General features: G+C 37.2%; 1 protein-coding gene across 1 annotated transcript in view; it reads left to right on the forward strand.

The window, feature by feature from the left end:
• The window catches only part of PDHX (pyruvate dehydrogenase complex, component X), a gene marked incomplete at its 5' end in the record, with an annotated part of 42925 nt that extends 28996 nt beyond the window's left edge, over nt 1–13929 (forward strand). Inside the window, 4 exons of the mRNA XM_010161200.1 lie at nt 4434–4492; nt 7409–7567; nt 11229–11293; nt 13357–13929. Of these exons, the coding sequence (XP_010159502.1) occupies nt 4434–4492; nt 7409–7567; nt 11229–11293; nt 13357–13621 (548 nt within the window). The remainder of the gene's footprint in view (nt 1–4433; nt 4493–7408; nt 7568–11228; nt 11294–13356) is intronic.
• Nucleotides 13930–14562: the final 633 nt, after the last annotated feature.

The raw sequence follows: 14562 nt of genomic DNA on the forward strand, positions 1-14562 counted from the left end.
GGCCATTTTCCATTAAATACAAATCTTGAACAAGAATTTAAAGGACTGTAATGAAATAAAATCAGAGAAAATTGCTGAGCATTTGCACTGTAATATTGTGGGGTTTTTTCAGCAAGGTCATTGCTCTTGTCACCAGTCTGATAAGCTGTGGAAGAAATGAATGAATGACTTTGCCTTTTTTCAGTCACATCTTCCATCTTCACTTATCTCCTAAACTACTTGCAGAGGTTGTAGATTTTTTTAGAGATATTTTTCTTTGCAGAAAACCTGGATTAAACAGTTGAAAACCTGTGCTGTGTGTTTCTGACTCTGCAGTATCTTCATTCCCTCTGATGCCAACAGTTGAGTTATTTTAAGCTGTCCCAATCCACTGATATGTTTTGGCATTGGACCTGAGAATCAGTTACAGAAGCAGAGTTGGGGTGATCTTGCGAAGTAGGAGGCAGTAGCTGACAGCAAGGGAGAGGTGCATGGGTGGCAGCAATGCTGCTTTCAAATTTCCTGCTTATCCGTGGAGCTCTAACTAGTTCTGGTACATTGAAAAGTGAGGTTTGGCTGCAGCTGTCGAGGAGGAGTAACCTTCTTGGGAAATCTGTCTGGTTTTAAAGCAAAACTTGACGAATACACCAAGATCATGTAGTATGAGTGAACACAATATCTGTAAGTGATTCTTCTGGACTTAAGTTTCTATAAAATATGGAGTATTCTTTGCAAAGAATAATAATTATAGTGTCTGAGGTTAGCAGTATTGTTTATTGAATTGACAATATCTTATCTCTGCCTAAAAATACGTATCTGTTGCCTTTTATCTGCTGGAAGTCGGTTGAGATCAGTTGATGTCTACTTTATCAGTTGCAGCCAAACTAATCAGGCATAGCTTTTAAAATTAATTTTTCCTTCTTTTAGCGAGACGCTTATCAAATTAAATTGGGAAAACATTAATTATTTTTTCTTTTGATAGTTTTAGCCAATTATGCTGGTGAAAGAATCACTTGTTTACAAAACTTGACTTTTCAATACCTACAAAGTTTGCATACTGTTCCAGGCATGCAGATTAATCTCTGCCACTTCATAAATTTAATTTTCATTCATCATTCATTCCGTTTTAGGAAATCTCATTTTCCACACTGTTCAGGCTGCATAAGCAAGTAGCGAAGGTTCTGTTTGCTGAGGGAGTCATGCACACACACACCTCGTAGCCTGGTACTAAGTCTGTTACTTGGGTAAAAATACCTGAAGGCTCATTATTTCATAATGAGGAGAAACAATATTATTATTCTTTTTTTTCCTCTCCTATATGCTTTTTAAAAAAAGACCAAAGTTTGCTACTGAAAACATCAGTGGGGAGAATACAGTTGCCTACACAGGAGAAAGGTACATAAACAATCTCACATGGAATCTTTTTGGTGTTGTTCAATTAGTCCTTTTTTCTGGTACCATTTAAATTGTTTGTTCACAGTGGTTCAGCTTTTAGATGCGTATCCTCATTATTACACCACGTAGTAGAAATAGAATATTGTATGCTGGTTTAGACGTTACCACAATAATGAAAAGTGAATGTTTATAAGGCAGTGACATGGCACTTTTCTGTTCTAAAACATCATCATTGCTGACAACACTCATTCAACTTCAGTCATAACTTTTTACTGAACAATTTTTTCAGAGGCTGCATGTGATAGTAATACTAAGGAAAAATCTGAATTACCTTCAGCATTTATGTCAGTTTTGAAACTTTGGTTATTGTCAGACAGTTATTAATTTCAAGGCAAAATGCAGTCATGACTTTGAAAGGTAATGGAAGAGTAGGAGGACTGTTTTAATTTAGTTTTCTAGGTAGTAATCGGGGCTTTATTTAACAAAGCTTTTGAAAGTGTGAAGATCCTAATACACACTAACAAGGAAGGAGGAAGTATAAGTTGTTACAATGTATTGCTGTACATCTGAAGGCTGCATTTCTTGAAAATAAGAATGAGGAGGAAGTAAGGCTAAGGGGAAAAAATATATCAGCTTGGAGGTGTGGTTCTGTCAAATTGCAGTAGCTGAGCAATGTCTTTGAGACATGTATCTTATATTTTTTACGTTAAGTTGCTTCTTTTATATGTAATTGCAAACACAGTATTTTAATCAGTATGGTTTGTGGAAGTAAACCTTGTTTTTCATTTGAAGCTTTAGTGGTAATTGACATTAATTAAAGCGAATCTGAAAGAAAACATGTTGGTTTCACAGAAATTATGAGTCCAAATAGTGTTTCAGGTGATTTTTCGGGTTATTTGTGACTTGAACTGTTATTTGAGCATCCTAGATGTAGAAGATTCAGTTTGGACTGCTGTCAAATAAAAGAAAGGGAGAGGGTGGTTTGTTCGGTTGTTTTTTTTTTTTTTCTAGCTAGCAATAAGCAGTAATAAAACAGTTTGTGGTTTTGTGAATAGATATCCTTATGTCACATCCCTTTTCAGTTCTTGAAAGAAAAGAACTGGGTACTGAACTTAAGCAAGCGGATGGGTGTGAATCTTTCACTGATAAGATACTTGTACAAATACACAGGGAGGTAGAGTTGGCATTTCTTGGAATCCGGGGAAGATACATACTTTAGTGTGCTGCTTTGTTCTTAGGTGCAAAGTACTAATTGCACAATGTGCATTAAATAACTTATGTAATGTGTAATTGTTGTCTGTAATAAATAAAGAATTGCTTCTTGTAATTAATAAATAATTTGGTAGAGAGCAAGAGGTGTGTTATTCTATCCTTCAGGAGACAACTGTCAGTTTTCAGGTCAATGACACATAGACTCCAGTGTCACATAAATACTTCTGACCAGTGACAAATTGTGAATTGCTAATCTTAAAATAATGTTTTTATTTCTGTAGCTTTGGATGATGATCCACAATTAGTTATTCTTCAAGCAGACTGACAAAATCTTTCAGTGATTTGACCAAAACATTATTGGTGTTGTTTACCAACATAATGTGGAAGTTTTATGCAGCATTCCCTACTTACTGTAAGCTTCTTTGGTTTGGGGGATATAAGATAGTAATTATCCCTACTGTAAACTTCAGTGATGGAGGGTAAAATATTGTCAGATACTCTTCATTTAACTGTACTCATGTTTTCACTGTATTCCTGCCCCCCCTAGTGGACAGTGACATTTTTGCCAAGGGTTAGGAATGTAACATGAATCAAAATATGAAATATATTTGATTACTAAGACGCAGGTTCGTCTGATATGAAATTCTGTCACTGCAACATAATGCTTGCAAATTCCACATTAGAATTCTGGCTCTTGTATTCATAGATTGCTAATCATGGCAAACACTGCAGGTCAGTTACATGGTAAGTGGACACTTGATTAATTCTTCCAAATTTATGTTCATTTAAGATGATTTCATTTAATACAATTATCTGTAAATAACTTTCCCTTTACAAAAGCATTTCTAAAGGTATGTGTATTACATGCCGTAAACCAGATTTGAAAATGAAGTAGTTTTACCTCTTGATCTGTTCATCTGACACCAGTGATGATGGTAGCATAGTGATGCAGCTTTTTGTTGTGAGAATGATGCATTTAATATTGTGTAAATATCACACATCTTCAGGATAATCTTGTAGTAACTGTTGCGTATTCTGCAGTGTATTTGTAGCCTTTGCTTCTGCTACCAGTCCTGATTTTAGTTAGTGCTTTTGGTTTCCTAGAACTTGGGGAAAAAAAATAATGCAGAGCACATATAGCCGTTGTTTCCATCCCTCCTTTTTCCCCGAGCTTTTGGGGAGAGGGAGCAAATGTAATAAAGTGTTACACAGTGGTTTTTAGGCTTACACTGGAAAAAATCCCATCCTGTCAAGGTTATTTTATCTGCTTCCAACTAATGCTGCCTTTTTTTTGTGTGTAGCTTTGCTTTTATTTTCACAACTCGTTATTTTGCAACCTGCCTTAGAATGTATCATTAGTCCATTTTAAAGGTTAACAGATGCTTTTGCTTGCTAATTTTAAGGCCCGAGAGATCACTAGAGAATAACATACTTCTCATTTATAGCTGAATAAAGCTGATCTGTGGAATTATGCCTATTAACTATTCTTTAGGTAGTGTGATGTATTATCTCCAGTACTGTCTCTATATGTTTAGGTCCTAAAATAGCTATCTACATAGACAGTAAATATGGGCTGCAACTTACAAGAATGAGTAGTAATACTCATTTGCAGCTTTTTAGACCTTCTCATAACAGCTAGTAAGAATGTCTCTGCTCAGGAGACTTTTCCTTGATGGATACCCCTTTTGTCCCAAGGAGGAGAAAACTTTTCTTGCTTTTATGACTGCAGTTTGAAGATGAGTTGCTTTCTGACAGTGTTTCAAAGAAGAAAATCTGAATCATTGGAATGCTGATAAATCTTATGAGCAATGATTGTTGTATCTTCTTCTTTTTTTTTTTTTTTGCAGAGGACATTAAAGTATCTGTAAATGATTTTATTATCAAGGCAACTGCCGTTACTCTGAAGGTAAGTGAATGATTGACTTTGAAAAAAATAAGTTTTATAGTAAACTGCCAAGGAGACAAAGTATTTTGTGAGCTGATCTGGTGATATGAATGCAATCATAGCAAAGCTTGTAATTCTTTATCACTCATTTTAAGGGTTTTTTAAGTTCTCCACGTGAAATTCTTTACACACTCTATGCTGTGGACTATAAAAATGAGAACTTCTTAGTAAAGATTCACTTACTATAGTTATCATCTGCAGATAACGATAGATGCTTTGTCTGCAGAGTAAGGCAGTTGGCAAGACAAGTCGTCTTTGCTGTTGCATCTTATTTTCTCTTACACTTGTAAACAAACATTTATCTCAAGTCTTACACCAGTCTTGTGTATTACCTCAGATGTATTCTGATGGCATACTCAGTGACCTCTGCTTTGAATCAAAAATTCTTCAGGCAACCAATGTTTGCTCATTACTAAGAATTGTCATTGTCCCTTTTGTCAATATACAAGTTAAATGATCGCAATGCATCCTGAAGTTAAGGTCTTTAAATTTCATTCGGGTCTACTTATTCCATGCCAAACCACAGAGGCTTCACAGTCTCCGTAAGCTAATCGTATGTTCTCTGGGTAGTACTGGATACATTGCCTTCCAATTTGTGTTGATTGCTCTGTTTGCAAAACACTCCCAGTGCCACTTAATTTTTTGAAACTGAAAGGTTTCAGAGATTCGTCCTTGGGAGAACTCCCATGCTTTGGAACTGTCTCCTCTTCGTCCAGAATATCTCAAACATAATCACATGGAAAACCTAATGGGAAATCAATCTTATTTCCAAATCTGTGAAAAGAAAAAACTGGGGGGGTTTCACTTAGATGTGGAGTGGATTTTAGTTTAAATTCAGTTTGCACTAAATTTTAGAATATCATATGTGGGAGCTCTGACGAGCCTGACAGCCAGTATTTTTAAGGTTCAGGAGGAAATGGTGTCTTTTAGTGGTTGCTAACAGCTGGAAAAGATCTCTGTTATGTAGAAGGATAATTAAGAGGGACACACACTTGATGCTCAAACTATCCCATGGAGTTTGTTGTTGTCATCAAGGCAGTGTACTTATGTGTGTCAATGAAGGAGTGCAGATTTTGAAGCAGTTTGGTATTGCTATGGATTTGTTACCTATACCTTCTTGATTGCACAGTGATCACACCTTCTGGCTACATGGTAAATGCCTAGAAAAGCTAAACTTTTCTGATATCATTGCATTGTTTGAGCAGCAGGTTCTAAAAGCTACAGACAAAGCAGAACAAGGGTCCAGACTAGTTCCATTACGTCATAACAATATAAAAACATTAGAAAGGGAGTGAGAGCCGTTTTTCTCATTTGCAAGGATTATTTTAACTAACAAAATGCTGAAGGAGGAAGTGATGTTTAAATTGGGGAACTATTCCCATGGATGTGTGCAATTAAGAGAGAACACTGCATTGGAATGGACTTGAGAGATTTCTAGCCAAACGTGGTCTAAAAAGTATTGTATAATTGCAAGAACTACAGATTTTGAGAGAAAATAGACAGGATTCTAGGCAGTTTCATAAGCAAGTGCCTGAGAGAAATTCTGGGCATGGGATGGACTGGAAAAAACTTCTCAAGTTGTTCTTTACCAGAAACAGAAGGAGGCGCTAAATACTCAAGTGGAAATGATCTCCACAAGTGGTTGGGCGTAGTAACAACAGCCAATATAGTGGCCGTCCTTTAAAAGTAAGTAGTCTTTCATTGCTGAAGTGATGGGAGAAATAATACTGTCTGGTCTACATCAAAATTAAGACTATTCTAATCATATTGAAGTTGATAGGAAAAACTCCTTCTCCCTACCATGTCTTTTGGATACCTTATATAGAGATACTTGCACAGCACCCACCTGAAGGCATCTTACAACTGTGTATACTGTGAGACTTCCCTGAGTTTTATTTAACTTGCACAGAGGAGTGCTGTCATCCTGGAGAGTACTGTTACACCGCTTCTAGGAGAGGAGCTAGTTTGGATAATGTTTAGATAATAATGATCAGATAATGCTTAGATAATACCTTCTCCACTATGAAATCAGCTTCCTACTTTCATTAAGGTCACTAAATACTAATCTTAAATTTACTGGAAATAGTACCTTTACAGTATGTATGATCAGTTACCTGAGACTTCACCTGTATTTTTGGTTTGGGGTTTTTTGTTTTCCCCTGTTCTGTTTCAGCTTTATATGGTAAACTCAAAAACCTCATTGATATTATCAGTAAACATTATCTCAGTTTTAACTGAGTCCACACACACGCACAAAATATCGGATGCATTTTAGGAGAACCGTATCTGAATAACCCTGCAGCATATTCTATTTTTAGCTTCCTTTGAGAGTGATGTTTGAGATGCAAGTGGAAAACAGCACATGGGTATAGTAGGGTGGCCATTTCCATGCTTTTTAAGTCACTATCCTGTGATTTATTTTGGGGTGGAAATGTAACTGCTTTGTAGCTTTGTGTGCTTGTTATCTGTAAGGTAATTTGAGTGACTCCTGAAGGAATTTGTAGGCTTTTGTATTTTTTTTTTTTTCCAGCAGCACCAAAAATCTTCTGTCTGCCCAGCCAATTTCAGTTTCTGGAGCATAAATTCATGCTTTTTAGCAAAGTAAGTTTAAATAAAATAAAATAAATGCAAGCTAATCATGTACAATATTCTTAGAACCTCACAGTGATTTGATTTTTTTTCTTGCTCGTGACAGTCCTGATAACAGATGTGACCTGTTCTTTTGCCTTCATTTACAGACAGTAATCTGTGGTGCACTAATTAATTTGGTCAATGTCTGTGTGTAGTTGCGTGTCTTAAAGGATTTTCCTTTTTTTTTTATTACTTGATTGTACCATTGTTCTTAACAGCTGTCTTGTCTTACACTCTCTCTTCTAGCAAATGCCAGATGTGAACGTAACCTGGGATGGAGAAGTCTGCAGGCGGCTGCAGTCCATTGACATTTCTATTGCTGTGGCAACAGACCGAGGTCTCATTACACCAATCATAAAAGATGTTGGTGCCAAGGGAATAAGGGAAATTGCTGCCTCTGCAAAGGTAAATCTTGTATGTACGGTAGGCTGAGGAATATAGTATCTATATAGCTTTTCGTAGCAGTCAATGTACCATGACCCAGATACACATCAGTAATAACAAAAGCAGTTTCAAAATTGATCTAAAGTAGTTTCAGCGTCGCTTAGACTTCAAATTATTATTAATTTTGCAACTCTGCTCATTTGTAATTAACAGCAGTTTAGCCATCATGTTACTTAGTTGCCGGCTAGACTGTTTGAAAAATAAACCTTCACAGAATTATGCAATTTAATATGATTGTATTTCTTTATCTAGCATTTTCTCAAGGATTAATGTTAATTTCTTTATTATTTCTGGTCTTCAGGTTTGGGATTTTGTTTGGTTGAGGTTTTTTCCCCCCTTTCCCAGAAGTACTCTTGTAGCTGTTTGTGTTCCTTTCTGTGCAGTTACATTGTTACATTTAGTTCTGTCTTCATTTTTTCAATGTGTAGTTTGGTTGAAAATGTCACCCAAAAGGTAACATTAAACTCCTCAGACTAATGAGCATTATTTTGCATAGACCAGGTGCCAGTTAGTGACTTGAATCTGTAGCAGTTGTGGCCAGCCACAGAACAAATTTTTTGTGGCATGTAAAAATACAATGAATGATGGAATGCTCCAACACGAGCCTGTTTTTGTCATTTATTGAGTGCTAATCGCAGACCTACGGTGTCTAAGGAATGCAATAGAAGTAGCTGCTAGGGCACAAAACTGTCTTAAAACTAGACACAAGCTGCACTTTGTAAATTTTTGTCTTTTTTCAAAAACTACAGAAATCATAATAGTCTGTGTTGGCCAAGAGGAACAACCAACCAAGAGCTGTGGTGGAAAAAGGCATGTCATGCCACAAAACATTCATAATTGGATGTTTTTAACATTTTTTTTTCTAGTCCATATTGCTTACTTCATGTTGAATGTGGTGTAAAAGCAAATCCTTTGAATAGCCAGCCAAGGAAGGTGGTCAGCTGAGATTGTTACATTATTCTGTGATTACTGATAGAATGACAAAAAGAAAAGCATTGAAGTGAAGTTCTTACCTTAAAAACCTGGCTCCAGTTTTTTAGGTAACAAAAATATCTAGCAAAATACTGATCAGACAAACTCACAGTATTCTTTTTAACATATTTGTTTAAAGAAACCATCATGTACCACTTCAAAACTTTTTATGTTGTGCTTTCATTGTCATTCCCAATACCTGTGATACTGTGATGCTGTATTACAAATCTCTTACCATAAATTAGTGTCCTGCAGTTCCTGTTATGGGAATGTACACTTGCATTGTGCTTAGTAGGGCTACGATAGAGTAACTATTCCCCTTTCATTTCACATGGGATGTGTATAACACAGCTCACACTACTCAATATGATAGTCAGTGGGTCACATAGACTGCAGATGTCCACACCAATATAATTTTGTTTTTCAACTTCGTCACCAAATTATTGAAATAAGTATGTACCTGACATGTACATGCGTGAGGCACAGACTGAAACTGCAGCTGTTTCTCTGCCAGTCTCCCTGTAGTTTGGCAGGTGCTTTCTTTGTGTAGATTGCTTATATATCTTCTTCTGCTGCATGTATGTTATTTCCAGGTCATGTGCATTCTAGCACCGTGTTTTCGTGATTCAAATAATGCAGTGTATATATGCATTATGCTTATACTGACCTTTTGTGTGAATGTTGTTCCCATGGCTATTGTCTTTTGGTTCACTAATTAATCAGAGATGAATAAAAGCCTAAAATAAAATGCAGTGTATCCTTTTAACTTTTAAATTCATGTTATGGGTGTCAAAGTCTTTTAAAACTTGGTGTAAGCTTAAATTATTTAGTGGGCGACTCATTAGTATGAGATTCCCTTAAACTTCTAAATGTTTATTTTTAAGCTAAAGTCATTGCAGTCGTTAAATTACTGTGGCCTTCCAGAACCCTGTGACTGAAAGATGTTTACAAATGTATACAGGGAAGACAGTTGTTTACCATGACCAGCAGAATTATAACATGAGACAGGATTGATCCATGTGACAACTATAACTACTAACCGACTCATTACCTTTGTGGAAGTTTATCTTGTACTGAATCTGCCTCCACCCACATGCAAACAGCAAGAAGTCAATTCAATCTTAGTTTCCACTCACTGACTCTGGTCCTTAAAGGCAGGTGTGAGGTTTCATAGAAGCTACCTCTTGGTAGATTGAATTGAATGCTTGACAGGATATTCCTAGACTGAATGTAGAAAATCCCTGGAAAGCAGAACAGACAATTCCTGAAAAGAAATCTAGAAATTTTTTAAAGGAAGGTATGGGGGAAAAAGTCAGTTCCTAGAAAGAACATGGAAAAAGTCCTAGAAAACAGGGGTAGAATCCCAGAAAGGGAGTAGAAAATTCCTAGAAAATGGAAAGGGATTCATGGAATAATATTCTCGAAGAAAGTTTCACAAATGTGATATATTTCTTTCACGTTGTGATAAAATAGATTTTGTTTATTGGTTATTCAATTCCACTGACATTTCCCTAAGTAAGTGATTGGAAACAATTAGTAGTTTTATCGTTTTTACCAGAAGAAGGAGAATATAAATGGACTGTGTTGCTTTTACCACTCTTCCCAGAAGCAGATCTGAGTCTATTTCCCTGACTGTATTTTTGGAAACAGTTGTTTTTGTCTTAAAATGTCAGAATGCTGCAATTATCACAATGTGACATTTTCCATGTGCTTTTCCACCTGCTGGATAAATACGATCCAAGCCAAAAACACTAAATGTATTTGGTATGAGTAGGGTAGGTAGGTCCTCTGTCCTTCATATATTCCCACTTCAGTCTCCGTTGTCAGCTGAAGAGCTTCTCATTTTGAACAGGTACTACTAGTGGAGAAGTCATCTGACACTTTCCAGTCACCGCCTTTTCCACTGAGCTCTCACAGGGTGTTAGGAATGGGTTGGTGGCTGAATAACTGGCTCTTGAGCCACCAATGGGTGCCATTTCTCCTGAGGTCCACACAGTCCTTTATTATGTGACAACTGCTGTAAGAGTTATCATCCCGATTCCCACTGCTTCCATCTAAGGACACCTCTAAGTTAGAAACATCCTAGAAGGGGATACGTTTCCTTTTCTCTGTGATCTCATCCTAGAACATGAACTGTATTTTGAACAAAACGTTTGTGGACAGTTTCTTCTATTATGTTTAGAAGTAAAGTGTCACAAATGAAATGGAGGTCACAGGAAGGGTGGTCTTTAAGGCCCTTAATGCTTAGTTGGAAGAAATACATTCTCTATGTATCTGCTAGAAAGTTTTTAAGTGGTACCTGGTGGTTTCTTTAAACAAATATGTTAAAAAGTATACTGTGAATTTGTCTCATCAGTATTTTGCTAGATATTTTTATAATCTAAAAAACTGGAACCAGGTTTTTAAGGTAAGAACAGCTTTTACTGCACAGCCAGTATCGTTGGGAAAATGAAGGTGTGTGTCCTATCTTCCTTGCCAAATCATTGCAGCTACAACAACAGTGTTGGTGAAGTGCTTCCCTAAATCCAAAAGCAGATGACTTTTTAATGGCTATATGGTACTTATGTCTTACTGAAGTAAAAAGAATTAGTCTATTGCAACACTTCAATTTCTTTCCTCTCTCTTCTTTTTCTTACTTCATTTTCCTTAGGCTCTAACAAAGAAAGCAAGAGATGGAAAACTGTTACCAGAAGAGTACCAGGGAGGATCATTTAGGTAAAACTCTCTGTCAGCATTTAATACGTTCATTGTGAGTTCAGAACCATTTTATCCTCAGCTGTTCTGCTGTGTGTTAATGCGTTGCCTTTTAAAAATCTTGCTCCATTTAGGATGAAGCTCTGTGATCATTCTGAAAACTGAACCTAGGCCAAGCATCCTGTATCAGGGGGCAACAGTTGTCCTGGTACAGATTAATTTCATCTGAATCTGGTGTGAAATTCATGTTTTTCATATTGAGACTGATCTGACTTTTATTTTTGCACCTAATTTTTCCCAGTTGCAGAAGAATTGTTGGGTTTTTTTAAGTTGTATTCTGTAGTTAGAAAAACCCATTGATAGTAGTTTTAAAGTAAATATTTTAAAAGCATTTGTATGGCAGACGTATTGCAGCAGACAGTGATATCCATATATTTGGTAAATATTTTTTATATATGTACTCTGCAAAAAGAGCTAGCAAACTTGGTGATGAGAAATAAATGGCATGTATAAAACACTAGCATAAATATAGCGGCACGGTTGCACAAATAATTTCCAAACTGACTTTTTACACTCCCCAGGTTTCTAAAACTTTTAATGTACTGTATTTTATGACACAGTATCATCAAGCAATATTTTTTTGTTATGAACTTTGGCTTAGCTCACTTTCTGTCAATTTTTTAAAAGCTGATTAGGAATGCTAATGTTAATCATATCTTCTACTATAGATATTTGTGGTGAGAGTAATACTACAGACTTGTGCAGAAACATCACTGTGATGTATATTAATGTGCCTGGGTTGCAACTGTCTGGAGTATGTTGCTCGTGCTGGAATAGTGTTCAAAAGAATCTCTAAACTTTTCAGCAGAAAATGCTTATGGAAATGCAGCGGTGGAGGCTTGGAAGTCTTCATCAACATAAATGGCCCCTGAGTGTGAATAACTGTGGGCATTTTGTTGGTAACAGGTGGGAGTAGTGACAACAGCTGTGTGCAGTGTGACCAGGTGGATGGTCTGTTCAGCCTGGTGCCAGAGCTACAAGAGACAGTAGAGAGGTTAAGGAGCATCAGGCAGTGTGAGAAAGAGAGGCTGATGGAACCATGCTCTGCCCTCCCTAAGACAGAAACAGGAACAGATGCTTTAAAAAAAAAAAAAAAAAAAAAAAAAAACCAAACATGAAGAGGATCCTGTATCCTCCCTCCACCAGGCTGAAGGATGGTTGGTAAGGGAATCTGGAGCACAGATTTTATGGAATAAAATACTTCTTTGATAGTTTGGATTAGCTGTCTGAACTGTGTCCCCTCCCAGCTGCTTGTAGAGAAGAAACTGGGAAGACAGGGGCAGTATCAGAAACTGAATCAAAGTCCTTGACTTGATATCAAGATTCCTTATAACAACTAAAACCACCAGTGTAACCAATATTTTTCTCAGCACAGATCCAAAACACAGCCTCATACTAGCTCCTGTGAAGAAAATTAACTCTGTCACAGCTAAAACCAGCACAAGTCTCTACAGATTTATCTTTTCTCCACTCTTGGCAGTAACTGTAACAAAAAGGAGGCGATAGCGGGCAAGCTTTCTCTGTAGGCAGTCTGTCACAAAAGAGTCCAAGCTTTTCCTAATATACCACTTCCCAGTTCGTGACACAGACAAAAGTGTTCAAGGGAGAAAGGCATGTGATAAGGCTTTTCTTTGCGCAGGTGGTATTTAGATGGCCAAATTGTATCATTTGGTTATCAGCAGCCATTGTAACTTAAAGTCTAAAAAATCTTGGCTTCCTACAGGAACAGGCAAAGTTTTTTTTGACGATACCACTTTCCTGTCCTGCTTTCTGTCTGTAGTGCATGCAGTGCAAGGTTGCATTACTGTAAAGAAATGGGACTTTTAAAAAGGTGCATTAGTTGCAATTGCAAAAATCTTAAACTCTTGAGAGTAGATCTGCCCACCTGAAATCCAGTTCAGATCTATTTTAAAGTTAATGGGTTTGGCCTTGGGAAAGAATTAGGTCATAGTAGTCATTAAACATAGATTATTTCTTCTAGGGGATATGTAATATTACTGGTAACTCTTTTCTCTTTCATTTAGTATCTCCAATCTGGGCATGTTTGGCATCAATGATTTCACTGCAGTCATAAACCCTCCGCAGGCCTGCATCCTAGCTGTGGGCCGAGCAAGACCGGAGCTCAAGATTGTGGAAGATGAAGAAGGGAATGAGACACTTAAGCAGCATCGACTTATGACAGTGACTCTTTCGAGTGATGGTCGGGTAGTAGATGATGAACTGGCTTCAAAGTTTCTGGAGACTTTGAAAGCAAACATAGAGAATCCAATGCGACTTGCCTTGTGTTAAACTCTGAAGATTGCTTCTTCTTTTGACAACGTAGATTGCTATTATGTACTTGGGGTTGATTTCTGTATAGAGGAGTAAACAGTTACTGTGAGATAGTTAAAGTATTTAATTTATTGAGTTAACATGAAAAACTACTAATTTTCATGCTTTTAGTCTTTTGCAGTGACCAGGGTTTATACTGTAAAGCTGAAAGACTTTGAAGTTAACATAGTACATTTCTTTAAATAGGTAATACTAATGGCACATTACGTTTGTGTATCTTCTCTGTAAAGGAAAATTCAAGAAAACTTTGATATTTAAAAGGGTATAATAGAATAATTTGGGTTGGAAGAGACCATTAAAGATGACATAGTCCAACCCTCCCTGCAATGAGCAGGGACATCTTTAACTGGATTGGGTTGCTCAGAGCTCTCTCCAGCCTGACCTTGACTGTTTCCAGGGGTGGGGCATCTACCACCTCTCTAGGCAACCTCTGCCAGTGTTTCTCCACCCCTATCGTAAAAAAGGACTTTCTCCCTTATCTATAGGCCCTTCTAAAAACTCTGTCCCCATCTTTCTTACAAGCACCCTTTAAGTACTGAAAGGCTGTTACAAGGTCTCCCAGAGCCTTCTCTTCTCCAGGCTGAACAAGCCCAACTCTCAGCCTGTCCCCATAGCAGAGGGGCTCCAGCCCTCTGAGCATCTTCGTGCCCTCCTCTGGACCTGCATATGACAGATCCACATCTTCCTTGTACTGAGGACTCCTGAGCTGGATGCAGTAGTTCAGGTGGGGTCTTTCCTTTGCTGAGATGGGATGCTTTATTTAAGAGCAAATACCTAGTGAAAAGGTAAAAGTGTGAGGAAGACAAAGAATCATAATTGAGCCAAGTGCTTCTGTAAGTCCTGGTCAATACTGAGGTAACTGAGTAGCTAAATTATATTGCTTCAGTAGAAAGTTTTTC

Source organism: Eurypyga helias, unplaced genomic scaffold, assembly GCF_000690775.1.
Source record: "Eurypyga helias isolate BGI_N326 unplaced genomic scaffold, ASM69077v1 scaffold16181, whole genome shotgun sequence".
Lineage (NCBI taxonomy): Eukaryota > Metazoa > Chordata > Aves > Eurypygiformes > Eurypygidae > Eurypyga > Eurypyga helias.